General features: G+C 44.7%; 1 protein-coding gene across 3 annotated transcripts in view; it reads right to left on the bottom strand.

Annotated features, from left to right (window-relative positions):
- csrp3 (cysteine and glycine-rich protein 3 (cardiac LIM protein)) overlaps nucleotides 1–19,178 on the bottom strand; it is a 69,773-nt gene that overhangs the window by 36,333 nt on the left and 14,262 nt on the right. Inside the window, exons 1-3 of one of the 3 annotated variants that reach the window (XM_072466716.1) lie at nucleotides 10,646–10,715; nucleotides 8,925–9,053; nucleotides 6,693–6,861 (exon numbers count right to left, since the gene is read on the bottom strand). In XM_072466716.1, coding sequence (XP_072322817.1) covers nucleotides 6,693–6,861; nucleotides 8,925–9,036 — 281 coding nt within the window. In that variant the 5' untranslated portion in view covers nucleotides 9,037–9,053; nucleotides 10,646–10,715. Of the gene's footprint in view, nucleotides 1–6,692; nucleotides 6,862–8,924; nucleotides 9,054–10,188; nucleotides 10,208–10,645; nucleotides 10,716–19,178 lie in introns of those variants that run through there. The other 2 variants (XM_072466717.1, XM_072466715.1) reach the window with 2 other exon arrangements.

Here is a 19,178-nt window from a genome sequence, read left to right as displayed (position 1 = left end):
GGACCTGAACTCCCAGATCTCTCTGTACATCAATTTTCCCCAGGACTCTTCCATTGACCGTATAGTCCACTCTTGAATTAGATCTTCCAAAATGCATCACCTCGCATTTGCCTGGATTGAACTCCATCTGTCATTTCTCTGCCCAACTCTCCAATCTATCTATATTTTGCTGTATTCTCTGACAGCCCTCCTCACTATCTGCAACTCCATCAATCTTAGTATCATCTGCAAACTTGCTAATCAGATCACCTATACCTTCATCCAGATAATTTATGTATATCACAAACAACAGTGGTCCAAGCACGGATCCCTGTGGAACACCACTAGTCACCTTTCTCCATTTTGAGACACTCCCTTCCACCACTACTCTGTCTCCTGTTGCCCAGCCAGTTCTTTATCCATCTAGCTAGTACACCCTGAACCCCATACGACTTCACTTTTTCCATCAACCTGCCATGGGAAACTTTATCAAACGCCTTACTGAAGTCCATGTATATATCTAGAGCCCTTCCCTCGTCAATTAACGTTGTCACTTCCTCAAAGAATTCTATTAGGTTTGTAAGACATGACCTTCCCTGCACAAAACCATGCTGCCTATCACTGATAAGTCTATTTTCTTCCAAATGTGAATAGATCCTATCCCTCAGTATCTTCTTCAGCAGTTTGCCTACCACTGACGTCAAGCTCACAGGTCTATAATTCCCTGGATTATCCCTGCTACCCTTCTTAAACAAAGGGACAACATTAGCAATTCTCCAGTCCTCCGTGACCTCACCCGTGCTCAAGGATGCTGCAAAGATATCTGTTAAGGCCCCAGCTATTTCGTCCCTCGCTTCCCTCCGTAACCTGGGATAGATCCCATCCGGACCTGGGGACTTGTCCACCTTAATGCCTTTTAGAATACCCAAAACTTCCCCCTTCCTTATGCCGACTTGACCTAGAGTATTTAAACATCCATCCCTAGCCTCAACATCCATCATGTCCCTCACCTTGGTGAATACCGATGCAAAGTACTCATTAAGAATCTCACCCATTTCCTCTGACTCCACACATAAATTCCCTCTTTTGTCTTTGAGTGGGCCAATCCTTTCTCTAGTTACCCTCTTGCTCCTGGTATACGAATAAAAGGCTTTGGGATTTTCCTTAACCCTGTTAGCCAAAGATATTTCATGACCCCTTTTAGCCCTCTTTATTGCACGTTTGAGATTTGTCCTACTTTCCCGATATTCCTCCAAAGCTTCATCAGATTTAAGTCTCCTAGATCTTATGTATGCTTCCTTTTTCATCTGAGCTAGTCTCACAATTCCACCTGTCATCCATGGTTCCCTAATCTTGCCATTTCTATCTCGCATTTTCACAGGGACATGTCTGTCCTGCACTCTGATCACCCTTTCCTTAAAAGACTCCCACATTTCAACTGTGGATTTACCCTTAAACAGCCAAACAGCCTCTCCCAATTCACATTCCTTAGCTTCTGATGAATTTTGTTATACTTGGCCTTTCCCCAATTTAGCACTCTTCCTTTAGGACCACTCTCGTCTTTGTCCATGAGTATTCTAAAACTTACGGAATTGTGATCGCTATTCCCAAAATAATCACCGACTGAAACTTCAACAACCTGGCCGGGATCATTCCCCAATACCAGATCCAGCATGGCGCCTTCCCGAGTTGGACTATTTACATACTGCTCTAAAAAAAACTCTCCTGGATGCTCCTTACAAATTCTGCTCCATCTACACCTCCAGTACTACACGAGTCCCATTCAATGTTGGGGAAGTTAAAATCTCATCACAACCACCCTATTGCTCCTACATTTTTCGATAATCTGTCTTCATATTTGTACCCCTACTTCACGCTCGCATTTGAGAGGCCTGTAGTAAAGTCCCAACCCATAGGAAGGGTTACTGCACCCTTCCTATTTCTTAGCTCTACCCATATTGCCTCCGTGCTCGAATCCGCCATCGTGCTGTCCTTAATCACAGCTGTGATATCATCTCTGACCAGTAATCCAACTCCTATTACCTCCCTCCTGAAGCATCTATACCCTGGGATATTTAGTTGCCAGTCTTGCCCGTCCCTCAACCAAGTCTCAGTAATACCAATATCAGATTCCCAGTTATTAATCCAAGCCCTAAGTTCATCTGCCTTACCTGCTACACTTCGCGCATTGAAACAAATGCACCTCAGACCACCTGATCCTTTGCGTTCATCATCTACATAGAACATAGAACGATACAGCGCAGTACAGGCCCTTCGGCCCACGATGTTGCACCGAAACAAAAGCCATCTAACCTACACTATGCCATTATCATCCATATGTTTATCCAATAAACTTTTAAATGCCCTCAATGTTGGCGAGTTCACTACTGTAGCAGGTAGGGCATTCCACGGCCTCACTACTCTTTGCGTAAAGAACCTACCTCTGACCTCTGTCCTATATCTATTACCCCTCAGTTTAAAGCTATGTCCCCTCGTGCCAGCCATTTCCATCCGCGGGAGAAGGCTCTCACTGTCCACCCTTTCCAACCCCCTGATCATTTTGTATGCCTCTATTAAGTCTCCTCTTAACCTTCTTCTCCCCAACGAAAACAACCTCAAGTCCATCAGCCTTTCCTCATAAGATTTTCCCCCCATACCAGGCAACATCCTGGTAAATCTCCTCTGCACCCGCTCCAAAGCCTCCACGTCCTTCCTATAATGCGGTGACCAGAACTGTACGCAATACTCCAAATGCGGCCGTACCAGAGTTCTGTACAGCTGCAACATGACCTCCTGACTCCGGAACTCAATCCCTCTACTAATAAAGGCCAACACTCCATAGGCCTTCTTCACAACCCTATCAACCTGGGTGGCAACTTTCAGGGATCTATGTACATGGACACCTAGATCCCTCTGCTCATCCACACTTCCAAGAACTTTACCATTAGCCAAATATTCCACATTCCTGTTATTCCTTCCAAAGTGAATCACCTCACACTTCGCTACATTAAACTCCATTTGCCACCTCTCAGCCCAGCTCTGCAGCTTATCTATATCCCTCTGTAACCTGCTACATCCTTCCACACTATCGACAACACCACCGACTTTAGTATCGTCTGCAAATTTACTCACCCACCCTTCTGCGCCTTCCTCTAGGTCATTGATAAAAATGACAAACAGCAACGGCCCCAGAACAGATCCTTGTGATACTCCACTTGTAACTGAACTCCATTCTGAACATTTCCCATCAACCACCACCCTCGGTCTTCGTTCAGCTAGCCAATTTCTGATCCACATCTCTAAATCACATCTCTTCCCTGTCTACTCTTCCCCTTAGTCACATTGAGTTTATTATCTAGTACCTTATTGACTTTAGTTGCTGCCTCTTCACTGACCTCTAACTTCCTAATCTGGTTCCCATCCCCCTGCCACATTAGTTTAAAACCTCCCCAACAGTGTTAGCAAAAGCATCCCCTCGGGCATTGGTTCCAGTCCTGCCCAGGTGTAGACCATCCGATTAGTAATGGTCCCACCGTCCCCAGAACCGGTTCCAATGTCCCAAAAATCTGAACCCCTCCCTCCTGCACCATCTCTCAAGCCACGTATTCATTCTGACTATTCTTGAATTTCTAATCTGACTGTCTCGTGGCACTAGTAGCAATCCTGAGATTACTACCTTTGAGGTCCTACTTTTTAAAACTTATCTCCCAACTCCCTAAATTCTGATTGTAGGACCTCAACCCATTTTGTACCTAGATCGTTGGTGCCTATATGCACCACAACAACTGGCTGTTTACCCTCCCCCTTCAGTATGTCCTGCAGCCGATCTGAGACATCCCTGACCCATGCACCCGGGAGGCAACATACCATTTGGGAGTCTCGGTTTCGACCACAGAAACACCGGTCTACTCCCCTTACGATTGAATCCCCTATGACTATAGCCCTGCCAGTCTTTTTCCGGCCCTTCTGTGCAGCAGAGCCAGCCACGGTGCCATGAGCCTGGCTACTACTGCCTTCCCCTGGTGAGTCATCTCTCCCAACAGTATCCAAAACGGTATACCTGTTTTGGAGGGAGTTGACCGCAGGGGACACCTGCACTGCCTTCTGGTCACCTATTCCCGGTCTCCCTCACCACTCCTAATCTGTGGTGTGAAGGTGGTGGGGAGCTGCCTTCTTGAACTGCTGCAGTCCATGTGGTGTAGGCCCACCCACATTGCTGTTAGGGAGGGAGTGAGCAGCAATGGCGCAGGAACACCAATATAGTTCTAAGTCTGGACGGTGTGCAGCTTGGGAGGGGAACTTGGAGGTGATCGTGTACTCCTGTCTCTGCTATCCCTGTCCGAGATGGTAGAGGTTACAGATTTGGAAGGTGGACTTTGGTGACAGGAGCAGTACATCTTGTAGATGGTACACATTGCTGCCACTGTGCATCAATGGTGGAGTGAGTGGATGTTGAAGGTGGTGGATGGGGTGCCAATAAAGTGGGCTGCTTTGTCTTGGATGGTATCAAGCTCAGTGCTGTTGGGAGTTGCACAAGACAACTGGAGAGTTTTCCATCACACTCCTGACTTGTGCTGTGTAGACGGACAAACTTTGAGGAGGCAGGAGTTACTCGCTGCAGGATTCCCAGCCTCTGAACTACTCTTGTAGCCACAGTATTTGTACAGCTGGTCCAGTTCAGTTTCTGGTCAATGGCAACTCCCAGGATGTTGAAAGTAGGGGATTCAGCGATGGGAATGTCATTGAACGTCCAGGGGAGATGGGCATTGCCTGGCAAAAATGTCACTTTCAGTGTTTGGCGGCGAGTGTACGTTGTCCAGGTCTTGCTGCATATGGGCATGGACGATTTCAGGATCAGAGGAGTGGGAATGGTGAACATCGGTGAACATTCCCACTTTATGATGGAGGGAAGGTGAAAAATTGAAAATGCTGGAAACTTGATCACAGGAAGAAGTTAGAGATTTTACAGTTGGAGGGGAAAAGATTTCTCTTATTCTTTCTTCTTCAATCTTTCCCAACCCTTTGACTAAACCATGAACTCGCTTTACGCTCTCTCCCTCGGTTTTGTTATGCTCTTGACGTAGCATAAGCTGTTTCCTTGATGTGCACTCTGACAAAGGAATGTTCAGACTGGAGATAGCTTTAACATGTTTATTAAACTATTAACAATTCTCCTACTTGGATTCAACACTACTGTTAATCCTGCTATAGCTACTCAGACTGACGAACCAGTCTGCTACAATCCACGTGTTGGGTGTGATGTTCAATCAACCCAGTGTCTGTACTCACTGAGTGTCTCCACTGGAAAGAGATGGAGCATGTGTGGTGTCCTTTTATATGGGTTGGTGTAATGCCCTCCTGTGTTAGTGTCATCTGTGTGTGTATCGTGACTGCCCATTGGTCGTGCCCTATCTTACTGACCTATTGGTTGACTGTCTGTGTGTCATGTCTCTGGTGTTCCCTCTAGTGTCTAGCTAGGTGTAGTGTATGTACATTAACCCTTTGTGTACTCAGTGATGTATATCACCACACCCTCCACTAATATGCAATCTAGCGTTTGCCACATTTTCTGTAAGTGAATATACTGCTCCTTTTTATACTGTGACTAATGAAGTAAAAAATAGATACACGTGTGAAAATCAAATTGAAATGTGAATTTAAATATTTATTGGAGTACTGATCCGTTTTTGTCTATACCAAGGGACATATGAGCACAGAACTATGTTCTGGAGAGTGAGTTTTAATATTGGATTACAAAAGGCGATTCAGAAAATTAGATTGGATTTATAATGATAAACCGAGATTCTGATGGAAAAAGATAGATGTGACTCAAATTTCAATCAAGAGGCTGTGCCCATTTTTAAAAGAGTTTTACTGATGAATTGTCTTGAACCTCTTAAGGATTTCTAGGCTCTCCATTTTATCCTGCCTCTTAGTCTATAAATAGCCCCTGTAGATTGGCACGAGTGCAAGAGACATTGCTTCAGAGAATGGTTACTGGGAGGCCATTCAGCCTATCACATCAGCGTCAGCTCAATGCAGGAGCAATTCACCCAATGCCACTTGCCCGACTTCCTCCTATACCCTGCAAATTGTTCCCCTCAGATCATGATCCAATTTTTCTTTGCAATCCACAATTGAATCGGCCTCTGACTCACCCGTGTAAATGCCTTCCAGATCCTAACCGCTCAACTGGTTGCCCTATGCCGCCATTGCTTTTTATGCCAATTACATCAAATTGGTGTCTTCTGGATCTCAAACCTTCTGCCAATGGGAGCAGTTTTTCCTCATCCATTCTCCTCATGACTTTTGAGCACCTCCATCAAATTGCCTCTCAACCTTCTCCTCGCCAAGGAGTACAGCCCCAATCTATCTTCACAACTGAAGTTCCTCACCCCTGGAACCATTCTAGCGAATCTTTCCTTGACCTTCTCCAATGTTTTCATACAGGTCCAAGCAGAATGGGACGCAATACCCCAGCTGAGGCCATACAGATTTATTGTAGGTTCCTTATGCCCCTATCCATAAAGCCCAGGATTCTGTTCATTTATTTAAACCGCTCAGTCCACCTGCCGTGCCAGCTTCAATGATTTTTGCACATATAACCAATCCAAAGTCCTTCTGCTCCTGAGCTCCTTTTAGAATTGTACACTCCCGTTAATATTGCCTCTTCCGACCAAAATTGAGCTCATTCATTCTTCATAAACACTTACTCCATTTGATGGGGGCCAGGATTTTCTAGGGTCTCAGAACTAAGAGTTCCAGCACCTTGACCATAGCCATAGCCCTTTGGCCCATACTTCTTGCCATAGCAACCCTTGCAGTAGATTTCAGCTTCATGTGCAGCGACTGTAGTGCTGTCTAGGGCTTTTCTGCAGATCACTGAAAGACAACAAGAGCAAGGAGGCTGCTGATGAACCCATTTCACAGATCAAAAAAACTCAGAAGCATGTTTGCAATGAAAAATAAAAACGGGTTTGATAAGGAAGAATATAGACACTGGCCTAAAAAAGACACAATTCAGGGTGAACAATAAAGAGAATGATAGACGTCAAGAAGACAGAGGCAGGTGGAATGGGTGGACATTAGCAGCGAAACCTATTGTAGTGGAGAAGTGATTTTGTTGGGAAGGTAATAAATATAAAGTGCACAACTCTTTTTTTTTTTTAATTTAGAGAACCCAATTCATTTTTTCCAATTAAGGGGCAATTTAGCATGGCCAATCCACCTTCCCTGGACATCTTTGGGTCGTGAGGGCGAAACCCATGCAAATACGGGAGAATGTGCAAACTCCACACGGACAGTGACCCAGAGCTGGGATCGAACCTGGGACCTCGGCGCCCTGTGGCAGCAGGGCTAACCCACTGCGCCACCGTGCTGCCCCAAGTGCACAATTCTAAAGGAGATGGAGCAGCAGAAGTTTCACAAACCAGTGAGGATGGTTGGGAAAGCAGTTAATAAAGCACCCTGAATTTTGGGCTTAGAAAAGAGGGGGCACAAAGTGTAAAAGCAAGTAAGGATTATGATAAACACTAGTTTGGCCACAACTGGATATTATATTTCAATTCTGGATGCCACATCTTCAAAAGAGGACATGAAGGTTTTAGAGAGGGTGCAGAAAGGATTCACGGAAATTGTTCCAGGGATGGGAAACTGCTCTCCTTGGGGAAAGAGAAGGTTTGATGGAGGCGTGAGATGCCTGGACAGATTAGGAAGGGAGAAACTGCTCTCATTTTGTTTGGGGGGGGGGGGGGGGGGGGGGGGGGGGGGGGGGAGAGAAAGAGAAAGAGAACCAGACAACACCAAATCACCTTAAGCCACAGTGACATGAGGAAACTTTAAGTGCAGCGAATGGTCAGAATCCGGAATGCACTGCCTGAGACTTGAGTGGAGACAGATTCAATTGTTGCTTTCTGGTTCGTCAAGCCATGAAGCCAATTCCAGATAGATTTTAAGGTTTGAAATGGGTACATGTGGTTGAATATGGAGAATTCCAGCTTCTGGATCTCTGGAAACACATCCTTGTTGGTAAAGGAGCTTTGCAATTTCACTTATTTATCCATTTCTTCCACAAATCGGTTCCCACGTATCGAAAAAATTCACGTTTCCATTCAAGTTATTATTTAACTTGTCCCTTGTTTAAAATTACAACCAGGACGGCACGGTGGTGCAGTGGTTAGCACTGCTGCTTCACAGTAGCGAGGGTCCCAGGTTCGATCCCGGCCCCCTGTCCGTGTGGGATTTGCACATTCTCCCAGTGTTTGCATGGGTTTCACCCCCACAACCCAAAGATGTGCAGTGTAGGTGGATTGGCCACGCTAAATAGTCCCTTAAATTGGAGGAAAAAAAATAATTGGGTACACTAAATTTACCAAAAAAATAAATAAAGTTTACAACCTCCCTGCAACATCGCCCCTCCGCATCCCACCAAATGTTATCTCAAGAAACCCAGAGATTTCTGACAGATCCAATTTGGATTTATGAAAACTGGCAGCTATTGATCGTTGGAGATGATACTCCGGAAAAAGAAAAAACAAAAAGAAAAAAACAACTTAGATCTACAATTATTGGCATCAAATCAGATAGCACCCATGCTAGTGAAAAATTAGAGTTTAGTTTTAGCCGGCAGCCCTAGCAACATCAAGCGTGCCCTTTAGATGGTAAAAGGAGCAGTTATGTAGCCAATAAGTAAAAATTGTGCTAAGTAGTAATGAATTTATGTTGTTGCCTCATCCAGTGGGGTAAATCTTAAGTCAGGAATTGATGTTTAGGAGCAACAATGGGTCTGAAATCTCTGGAAGGCAATGTGCTGATCATACCAGTGGAAAGTTTACAAGATGGAGGGTGTGGGGGTGGTAACGATTCTGCTGCCAAGCACTTGTTGTTGGATCTGATCATATCTGAAAGCTTATAATGGAAGTCTGATAAAAAAGGGGCTGGCTTACTGCAAAGAAAGCAGGTTTTGTGGAAACTTCTACTGTTGCACTGTATCTCCTCCGCATGGTAGACAGTCTTCTCACACGCAGCACACTTGGCTCCACCACCCCACTGCGGCATCTCCCGGGAAAATAAATCTAAAAATTGGAAAAACAAAATTGACAAATAGTCACATGGCATTGAGAGGACAACGTTTCAATAATCACAAGAACCTGGGATAAAATTTACATGAGATGTCCCACCGTAACTTGGTGGGAACAAAAAAAGCCAAACAGCACAATTGTACATTGTACCTTCATCGCAATAAAACATCCAGTTCACGGGAGTAATTATCAAACACTATGGGGTGACATCAAGATAGGTGTCCGAACTGCTGGGCATGGGCAAAGAGACTGGTTTGAAGGAGAAGGAAAGATGCTCCGCAAGGGAATTAAGAGCTTCGTGCCGAGAAAATATCCCCCACTGGTGGAGCACAAGAGGCCAGTATTGAAGTGCTGGCATCTCATTTAAGGCATGGGGTGGCTACAGATATAGACAGAAACAAGGATGGAAAACTTCACTGCTCAGAGAATGGTTTAGAACCTGTTACTAGGAGGCAAAGCTGAAATGAACAATATTGCTGAATTTCAGGGGAAGCTAGATAAACACTAGGGAGAATGAACAGAAGGAATTGCTGATTGGGTTAGGTGATGAAGGGATGAAGGATGGTAGGCTGGTGAGAGGAATAGAAAATGGGCAAGATCCATTAGGTCTGAGTGGACTTATAACAAAAAGAAAAGACTAATTATATACCTTTTTTGATGTGTGACACTTCAAAACTAATTAAAGGATTGATTTAAGCGAAGTTGCTCAAGAGACATATTTGTACCTGTCTGGTGATTACCAGAAATTTTATAAATATTTTTTTTTTTTTTTTTTTAAATTTAAAAAATAATATTTGTCACACGTATTAACACTGCAATGAAGTTACTGCGAAAAGCCCCTAGTAGCCCCAGTCCAGCGCCTGTACGGGTTCGCGGAGGGAGAATTCAGAATGTCCAATTCACCTAGCCTGCACATCTTTGGACTGTGGGAGGAAACCGGAGCACACGGAGGCAACCCACGCAGAGAACATGCAGACTCCGCACAGACACCCTTATACAGATGCAAATTAAAATTAATCTCCAATTTTTTTTAAACCACACCATTTATTTCTAATGGAGGATCTGGTGATTATCAGCAGCTGCCAATCTACAAATAATCAGTTATGTCTCAATCATTGTATTGATTTACCGTAATCGGACTTGGTGACTATAAAGCACGTCCTTCTATTTTAGCAGCGGAATAATATAACCATGTTGCTCGGAACTCAAAGCTCGGTATTATCTAATTATCTATGAGCACTGCCATGGGCAGATCCACGAGATACAAAAAAAGAGTTCCTGCTCACTGTGACCTACCAATTACAATTTGACAGTTGATGGTTCCAGTGTTCTCCTAATAATACGTAATTACTGGATTTAAATCCCAATAGCAATTCGTTTTATATCATGCAAAGCATCATTGCAATAAATGTTTAGGTCCCTCATCTACAAATAGAAATTTATTTCAATTAGCTTGAGCAGATGTTAGTTCAGAATATTAACAGCGAATCTCAGTACAAACCTCCTGTGACCACATTTACTGCATTTCAGTCACCCCCCCTCCCCCCAAATAATTTGGAGAAAAGGAGTCTTAAAATTTTACTTACTGCCACAATTTAAATTCCAGTGTTACCAATATCTTTTCCCACACTATTGTCTTATGTTGCTGCGTCCTGATCTCCGAAGGTCACAAACGTCACTCTGTCAAACAGACACTGTGCCGTAATCCATTATCAGCCTACCATTATCCTTAGACAGCTTCAGCCTGTTTTCCATTATAATCCTTTATTGGAATTCTTGTGGTCGCGTGGCTCAAATGTCCCACTATTAACAGGAGAACAAACGACACCATTTTCTCAAGAGATCTATAGATTACGCCTTGGATTTCGCTCTATTGAAATATGGTCAGTGAACAATACAGCTCAGGAAGATTTCCCAGGATCTGGAGGTAAAAATCAGCTCCCACCCCCTTATGAAGAAATAATTCCATTTCAAAATGTAAACCCTTTTAACGAGTTAGTGAAAAAAGGCATCTGAAATGAGGGGAGGGACTAATTTAAACAGCCCCGATTTGTGCTCTCATCACCTGTCTGTCTTGGATTTGCTTTCTCCTTTATAGGCAGTAGTGTCATTCCCCAACACCTCTGTTTCGGTGTGAGCCAATTTCTGTTAAATTACCCCACAGCAAGCTCATGGTAGGGTGAGCTCAGAGGGTTAGTTTAGTTGCACACACTCCATGCGGGAGGGGGATAGCTATCTCATAAAATAAAGGGATAGAGGAAGAAAGCTTCACCAGACAAAGATTACAGAGAAAATATTTATAGTTTCACGTGCGTCTAGTGATGTATTCCTTCAAAGGCTGGTCAGCAGGCTGAACTGATGCAGGATAATTCACTTTTCCCAGTAGAGTTGACCTCCACAATCAGCTAGGGATGCAGAAATGAATCTGCAGGCGATGGTGCAAAAGGTCTAGGGGAAAAAGTGTAGCCAGAGCCAGTCATTCAAATCTGGACAGAGCTCCTTTTCTATGCTGCTGCCTGGTAGGTGGAACGATGCAGGCTGGCCTTTGCACCTCCAAAAGGCAATATTGCTAGTTCCATCAGCTGGGGGAGGGGGGTAGCATGTCATATGACTCCCATCGCTTCACAACCACAAAAGCATTTTCTGGGTCCTTTGGCCTAGCAGACGAATTGCCACTGGTTGGCCAGGTTTGACCAATGAATGCAGAAGCCTTGGTATAGTTCCCTTTGAATTTGGTCACTGCACCCACTGGGAGGTCATGGAGATCACTTCAGAGAAAACTAGGTGTAAACAACTTCAAAACCTTTAGCTTTGTTCAGGGTCACAGACAGACATAACGTCAGCCATTTTTAAAATTAGCCATGGTAAGAGCTCTTCCTGTTGGTTCCCCTTGCTTTGTCATTATCATTTTTGAAGGATCTTTAATGGAGACATATTAAGTTGAGCAGAGGAAGTTATAGATGTGTTATGAAGATTGAGATTTTGAACAGGACTTTATGGCACCCGAGAGATTGGAGGGATTCAGTTTGATTGGTTGGCTGGTGGCCAATGGATTGGTGAAGGACTGTATTCTGCCCGGTAACAGACAGTGATTGGATCCTGCCAGGTGGGGTGTTTTCAAGAACAAACAAAGAAATGTACAGCACAGGAACAGGCCCTTCGGCCCTCCAAGCCCGTGCCGACCATGCTGCCCGACTAAACTACAATCTTTTACACTTCCTGGGTCCGTATCCCTCTATTCCCATCCTATTCATGTATTTGTCAAGATGCCCCTTCAATGTCACTATCGTCCCTGCTTCCACCACCTCCTCCGGTAGCAAGTTCCAGGCACCCACTACCCTCTGTGTAAAAAACACTTGCCTCGTACATCTCCTCTAAACCGTGCCCCTCGCACATTATACCTATGCCCCCTAGTAATTGACCCCTCTACCCTGGGAAAAAAAGTCTCTGACTATCCACTCTGTCTATGCCCCTCATAATTTTGTATACCTCTATCAGGTCTCCCCTCAACCTCCTTCGTTCCAGTGAGAACAAACCGAGTTTATTCAACCGCTCCTCATAGCTAATGCCCTCCATACCAGGCAACATTCTGGTAAATCTCTTCTGCACCCTCTCTAATGCCTCCACATCCTTCTGGTAGTGTGGCGACCAGAATTGAACACTATGCTCCAAGGTTCTATACAGCTGCAACATGACTTGCCAATTCTTATACTCAATGCCCCGGCCAATGAAGGCAAGCATGCCGTATGCCTTCTTGACTACCTTCTCCACCTGTGTTGCCCCTTTCAGTGACCTGTGGACCTGTACTCCTAGATCTCTCTGAATTTCAATACTCTGGAGGGTTCTACCATTCACTGTATATTCCCTACCTGCATTAGACCTTCCAAAATGCATTACCTCACATTTGTCCGGATTAAACTCCATCTGCCATCTCTCCGCCCAAGTCTCCAAACAATCCAAATCCTGCTGTATCCTCTGACAGTCCTCATCGCTATCCGCAATTCCACCAACCTTTGTGTCGTCTGCAAACTTACTAATCAGACTAGTTACATTTTCCTCCAAATCATTTATATATACTACAAACAGCAAAGGTCCCAGCACTGATCCTTGTGGAACACCACTGGTCACAGCCCTCCAATTAGAAAAGCATCCTTCCATTGCTACTCTCTGCCTTCTATGACCTAGCCAGTTCTGTATCCACCTTGCCAGCTCACCCCTGATCCCGTGTGACTTCATCTTTTTTACTAGTCTACCATGAGGGACCTTGTCAAAGGCCTTACTGAAGTCCATATAGACAACATTCACTGCCCTACCTGCATCAATCATCTTAGTGACCTCCTCGAAAAACTCTATCAAGTTAGTGAGACACGACCTCCCCTTCACAAAACCATGCTGCCCATAAGAGAAAACTCCTGGACGCTGAGAGGAGAGGCTGTCTGTTGCTTACTCTCTTTTTCAAAACATTCCCTGCCTGCTGTTTCGGAGTCTGCAGTGGAGCCTCGAGACTGGGATGAGTCTACAGTGAAAACCACTACAGACTGAAACAAATCATCATCTATTTGGATGATCCAGCTGGAGGTCTAGACGGGGGAAAGATCGGACTGGAAGATGTCCATCTGAAACAGAGACACTTGCCCGTTTAGTTTCACCACTCCCTGGGTAAAGGTGTTTCCTCACATTGCCCCTAAACCACCTGCCCCCCCCCCCCCCATGACTGACCCTTCAACTAAGGGGAACAGTTGCTCCCCATCCACCCTGTCCATGTCCCGCCATCTCAATCAGGTTGACCCCAGTCCAAGCCTATCCAACCTCTCCTCAACTTTGTTCCATCCCAGGCAACATCCTGGTGAATCACCTCTGCACCCTCCCCAGTATGATCACATCTTTCTTATAATGTGGTGACCAGAACGGAACACTAACCTGCCTTAACACCTTCAGAGATCTATGGACAAACACGGCAAGGTCCCTTTGTTCCTCGGAACCTCCCAGTGTCAAGCCGCTCATTGAATATTTCCTTGTCAAAATTAGTCCTTCCAAAGTGTATCACCTCATACTTTTCAGGGTAATTCAATCTGCCACTCATCTGCCCATTTGACCATCCCATCCATATCTTCCTGTAACCCAAGAGTTAAGGGGGGGGGTAGAAATTAGATCGTTAACCAGATGTATTTGTTGCCCATTTAATTCTAGTTATTAATAAAAGTTGTGTGTTTACATTTACAAAGCTGGTGACTGTAATTATTCAGCAGCCAACGACTTTGGGTAATTGTGCTGCGACTCAGGGTCAGATGGGGCTGGAATTGACTGCGCACTAGCCCAGGGTGTCGTGATGTATTTTATAACAACACGCAAGGTGGGATTCTCTGGCCGTTCCCGGCAGTGGGATTGTCTGGTCCCGCTGGTAATGACTGCCCACTGAGAGTTCCCTGGCACGGGGCAGGGGTGGGGCATAAAATCTCCCCATTGTGCGGGGTCAGTCCTGTTACACATGCAAGACTTCACCCGAACAACAACCACCTGAATTTATGTAACACCAACAACATAATAATGTCCTGGTAAACCGGGGCTGGTTTAGCACAGTGGGCTACGCTAGCTGGCTTGTAATGCAGAACAAGACCAGCAGCATGGGCTCAGTTCCCGTTCCAGCCTCCCCGAACAGGCGCCGGAATGTGCCGACTAGGGGCTTTTCACAGTAACTTCATTGAAGCCTACTTGTGACAATAAACAATTATATTATCGCAAGGCATTACAGAACATGAGAATTTCTTTTTAAATCCTGCATCAATTTCTTTGATCAAATATGCATCATCACTTGCGCAGTAAATCACAAAAGCAACCTTTATTTTTTGGATAAGTGCCGGCTGGTCAAATGAAATCCAAACATTCTGTGTTAGTATCAGTCCAATCAGTAATGCTTGTTGCTCTTATAACAGAGATATTCGTAGGCAAGTCACTTTTTTCCTCCAAATAAATTAGACTGCTCTCTATAGAGTTTTACTTTTCAGATTTGATCAGAAATGGTGCAGTGACCCATTTTTATCGCATCCACAAAATGTCCAAAACCGGCAAAACTCATTCCATGCTCCTCCTAATTTAAATGAATTTATTACAAAACTGAACATTGCAGAGGGTTACTTCTCAAATATTCGCATTGATTGCAGATCTGTATAATCTTGCTACGCGATATAAATCTTGACATTTGTACAAATGATTTTATTGAATTACTTGGAAAACCCAGGAACCTGCAGGGAGCACATTTATGGTCAGTCATTGCCCACGCCAGCTGCTGCTCTATTTCAGTGAGGCAAGAATCAATATCTCCCAGGCAGTGATAAGATACCATTGACTGCCAAGCTGGATAGATTAGCTCGGTCACCATGGCCGATTCTGGTGCAGTATCAGTAATGGAGGAAGGGGAATGTCTGGAATATCATGATAAGGATCCAAGAATAGATGGGTTAGAAGCCCCAGTGCTAATGATGTGTTTTTTTTTCCTAAACACACTCGGCTTCAAAAGGTTTCGCTATAGCTGTTGCTGATTATGTTGCCACATAAAATGAATCACTGCTTCCATAATGCGAGATTGTTCAGCTCAGGAGCACCTACTTGCCATTATCATTCTACCTTCCAATTTGCCCCAGCACTATTCCACCTGATTTGTACTGCTTTCGATCTTAATTTGATTAATTCTAAATTACTTTCTAAAATTGTGTGCACAATGTAAAAGCTATTTTAAGGTTCAATTGAAACATGTTCCCTCAGCAAGAAGCCATCATTCTGCAGATGATATGAATAGACACAAAATATTAATGTGGCAGCTCTGAGATAATGAACAATGTGAAGTTTCAGTTTAGTTTTTAAACACGGGTCCTACTTATTTCTCAATGTCTTATTCATAAATACCAATGCAGGGGGAAATTTCACATTTTCACGGACAGAATGGGGACCAAAAAAAAAAAATAAAAAAAAAAAAAGAAGCCGTACAGTGCAGAAGGAGGCCATTCAGCCCATAGAGTCTGCACTGACCCCCTGAAGGAGCACTCTACTTGAGCCCAATTCCCCACCCCATGCCTGTAATCCCACCTAACCTTTGGACACCAAGGAGCAATTTAGCATGGCCAATCCACCTAACCGGCACATCTTTGGACTATGGGAGAAAACCGGAGCAGCCAGAGGAAATCCATGCAGACACAGGGAGAAAGTAGGGGACATCCTAAATGAATATTTTGCTTCAGTATTCACTAGAGAGAGGGACCTTGTTGCTCGTGAGAAAAGCGTGAACCAGGTTAATAGGCTCAAACAGGTTGATACTAAGAACGAGGATGTGCTGGAAATTTTGAAAAGCATCAGGATAGATAAGTCCCCTGGGCCAGGCGGCATATACCAAGGTTGCTACGGGAAGCAAGGGAGGAGGTTGCTGTGCCGTTGGCGAGGATCTTTGAGTCCTCACTCTCCACTGGAGTAGTACTGGTTGATTGGAGGGAGGCGAATGTTGTTCCCCTGTTCAAAAAAGGGAATAGGGAAATCCCTGGGAATTACAGACCAGTCGGTCAGTCTTGCGTCGGTGGTGGGCAAAATACTGGAAAGGATTCGGAGAGACATAGTTTGATTAAAGATAGTCAGCATGGCTTTGTGAGGGGCAGGTCATGCCTCACAAGCCTCATTGAATTCTTTGAGGATGTGACGAGACACATTGATGAAGGTCGGGCGGTGGATGTGGTATTTATGGATTTCAGTAAGGCATTGAAAAAGGTTCCCCATGGCAGGCTCATTCAGAAAGTTAGGGGGCATAGGATACAGGGAAATTTGGCTGCCTGGATACAGAATTAGCTGGCCAAAAGAAGACAGCGAGTGATAGTGGATGGAAAGTATTCCGCCTGGAGGTCAGAAACAGAGGAATGTATAATAGTGGACAAAGAAATGGCTGAGCAACACATACATTGTATCTGTTTTGTGTCGACAGATCCAAGAAATGTTGGGGAGCACAGGGTTTAGCGCGAGAGAGGGAGCAACTGAAGGAGATCAATATTAGTAAGACAAAAGAGAAAATGCTGGAAAATCTCAGCAGGTCTGGCAGCATCTATAGGGAGAGAAAAGAGCCAACGTTTCGAGTCCAATGACTCTTTGTCAAAGCTAACAGACAGAGACTGTGGAGAATATTTATACTGTGGAGTGAGAATGAAAGATGAGTCATAGCCACAGAAACCCAGGGAAACCGGGTGCTAATGGCCACAGAAACCCAGGGGAAAGAGTGTTAATGGCAGTCCCCAGAGAACAAACCTCTTCTCCCCTTTGCTTCCCCACATCTCCATCTGTCACAGTTCACCCTCTTGATGTTAGTTTCTCTGCTGTTTGGCCTCTCGCACCTTTTGTTCTCTGGGGACTGCCATTAACACTCTTTCCCCTTGGTATCTGTGGCCATTAGCATCCGGTTTCCCTGGGTTTCTGTGGCTATGACTCATCTTTCATTCTCGCTCCACAGTATAAATATTCCCCACATTCTCTGACTGTTATTGGACTCGAAACGTTTGCTCTTTTCTCTCCCTACAGTTGCTGCCAGACCTGCTGAGATTTTCCAGCATTTTCTCTTTCGTTTCAGATTCCAGCATCCGCAGTAATTTGCTTTTATCCAATATTAGCAAGACAAATGGTGTTGGGGAAATTGATGGGATTGAAGGCCAATAAATCCACATCCCAGAGTACTGAAGGAAGTGGCATTTAAGACAGAGACGAGGGGAAATTCTTTCACCCAGAGAGTGGTGAGCCTGTGGAATTCATTACCACAAGAAGTAGTTGAGGCCAAAGCATTGTACATTTTCAAGAAGCAGTTAGATACAGCACTTAGGGTGAAGGGGATCAAAGGATATGGGGGAAGGCGGGATTAGGCTATTGAGTTGGATGATCAGCCATGATCATAATGAATGGTGAAGCAGGCTCGAAGGGCCGAATGGTCTCCTCCTGCTCCTATCTTCTATGTTTCAGTGAATGCAGAGCACCAAGAGATGAGCCAAGGAATAAATGTGCTTGTTTCGAATTCCCAGTTGTACTTTTCCCCCTATTTCTTGATGATCATTTTCCTCGGCTCAAGGGGAAATAAACCACAAGTACTGTACTGAGTCCAGTCATTGCTGGAATAAAACAATCCCCCCAGTACCACGCGATGCTGCTCAAAATGGTTCAGGTTCATTGCTGGGAGTACATCCGGCTTCAGAACACCCTCACATGGACACCGTCACCCCTCCAGCCACAGTGGCATCATCAGATTTTCAAACATGGCAATTTCTCCCCAGTCCGGTTTCCACACATTCTCAGAGCACGAAGAAATAGAAAGTAGAAATATTTTTTTGTCTTTTGTTCTAATTAAGGGGCAATTTAGCATGGCCAAACCACCTACCCGGAATATCTTTGGGTTGTGGGGGCGAGACCCACAGATACAGGGAGAATGTCCGTCGGACAGTGACCCAGGGCGGGGATCGAACCCGGGTCCTTGGCATTGTGAGGCAGCAGTGCTGACCACTGCGCCACCCTTAGAGATAGAAAACTAATTTTGGTAACATTATGGCCAATCTGTGGCAAATGGTGGCCAGGATTATTCAGATCCATGTTCAATGTAGTGTTATCCTTTTGAATAGCAAGTACAGTAACTAGTGCTGTGCACACCATTTGAAATATGCTCATAGTGTATGTAAACATTGAACCATCCTTCCACAGGTGGCACAGTGGTTATCACTGCTCCTTCACATCACCAGGAACCCGGGTTCGATTCTGGCCTTGGGTGACTGTTTGTGTGGAGTTTGCACAGTGTCTCCATGGGTTTCACTCCCACAGATCAAAGATGTGCAGGGTAGGTGGATTGGCCACACTAAATTGCCGCCTATTGTCCAAAGATGTACAGGTTAGGTGGGGAGTGGGCCTAGGTCAGGAGCTCAATCAGAGGGTCGGTGCAGACTAGATGGGCCGAATGATGTGACACAAGTCTCAGAGAGGATGCAGAAAAGATTTACAAGAATTGCACCAGGCATGACAGATTTTAGTTATGTGGGAAGATTCAATAAGTATATTCACAATAATGAGGGGTTTGGATAGCGTAGTTGTGGTAGTATGCATTAGGGGTCATGT

The sequence above is a fragment of the Scyliorhinus torazame genome, chromosome 10 (genome assembly GCF_047496885.1).
Source record: "Scyliorhinus torazame isolate Kashiwa2021f chromosome 10, sScyTor2.1, whole genome shotgun sequence".
NCBI lineage: Eukaryota > Metazoa > Chordata > Chondrichthyes > Carcharhiniformes > Scyliorhinidae > Scyliorhinus > Scyliorhinus torazame.
This window is presented reverse-complemented; position numbering and strand designations above follow the sequence as displayed.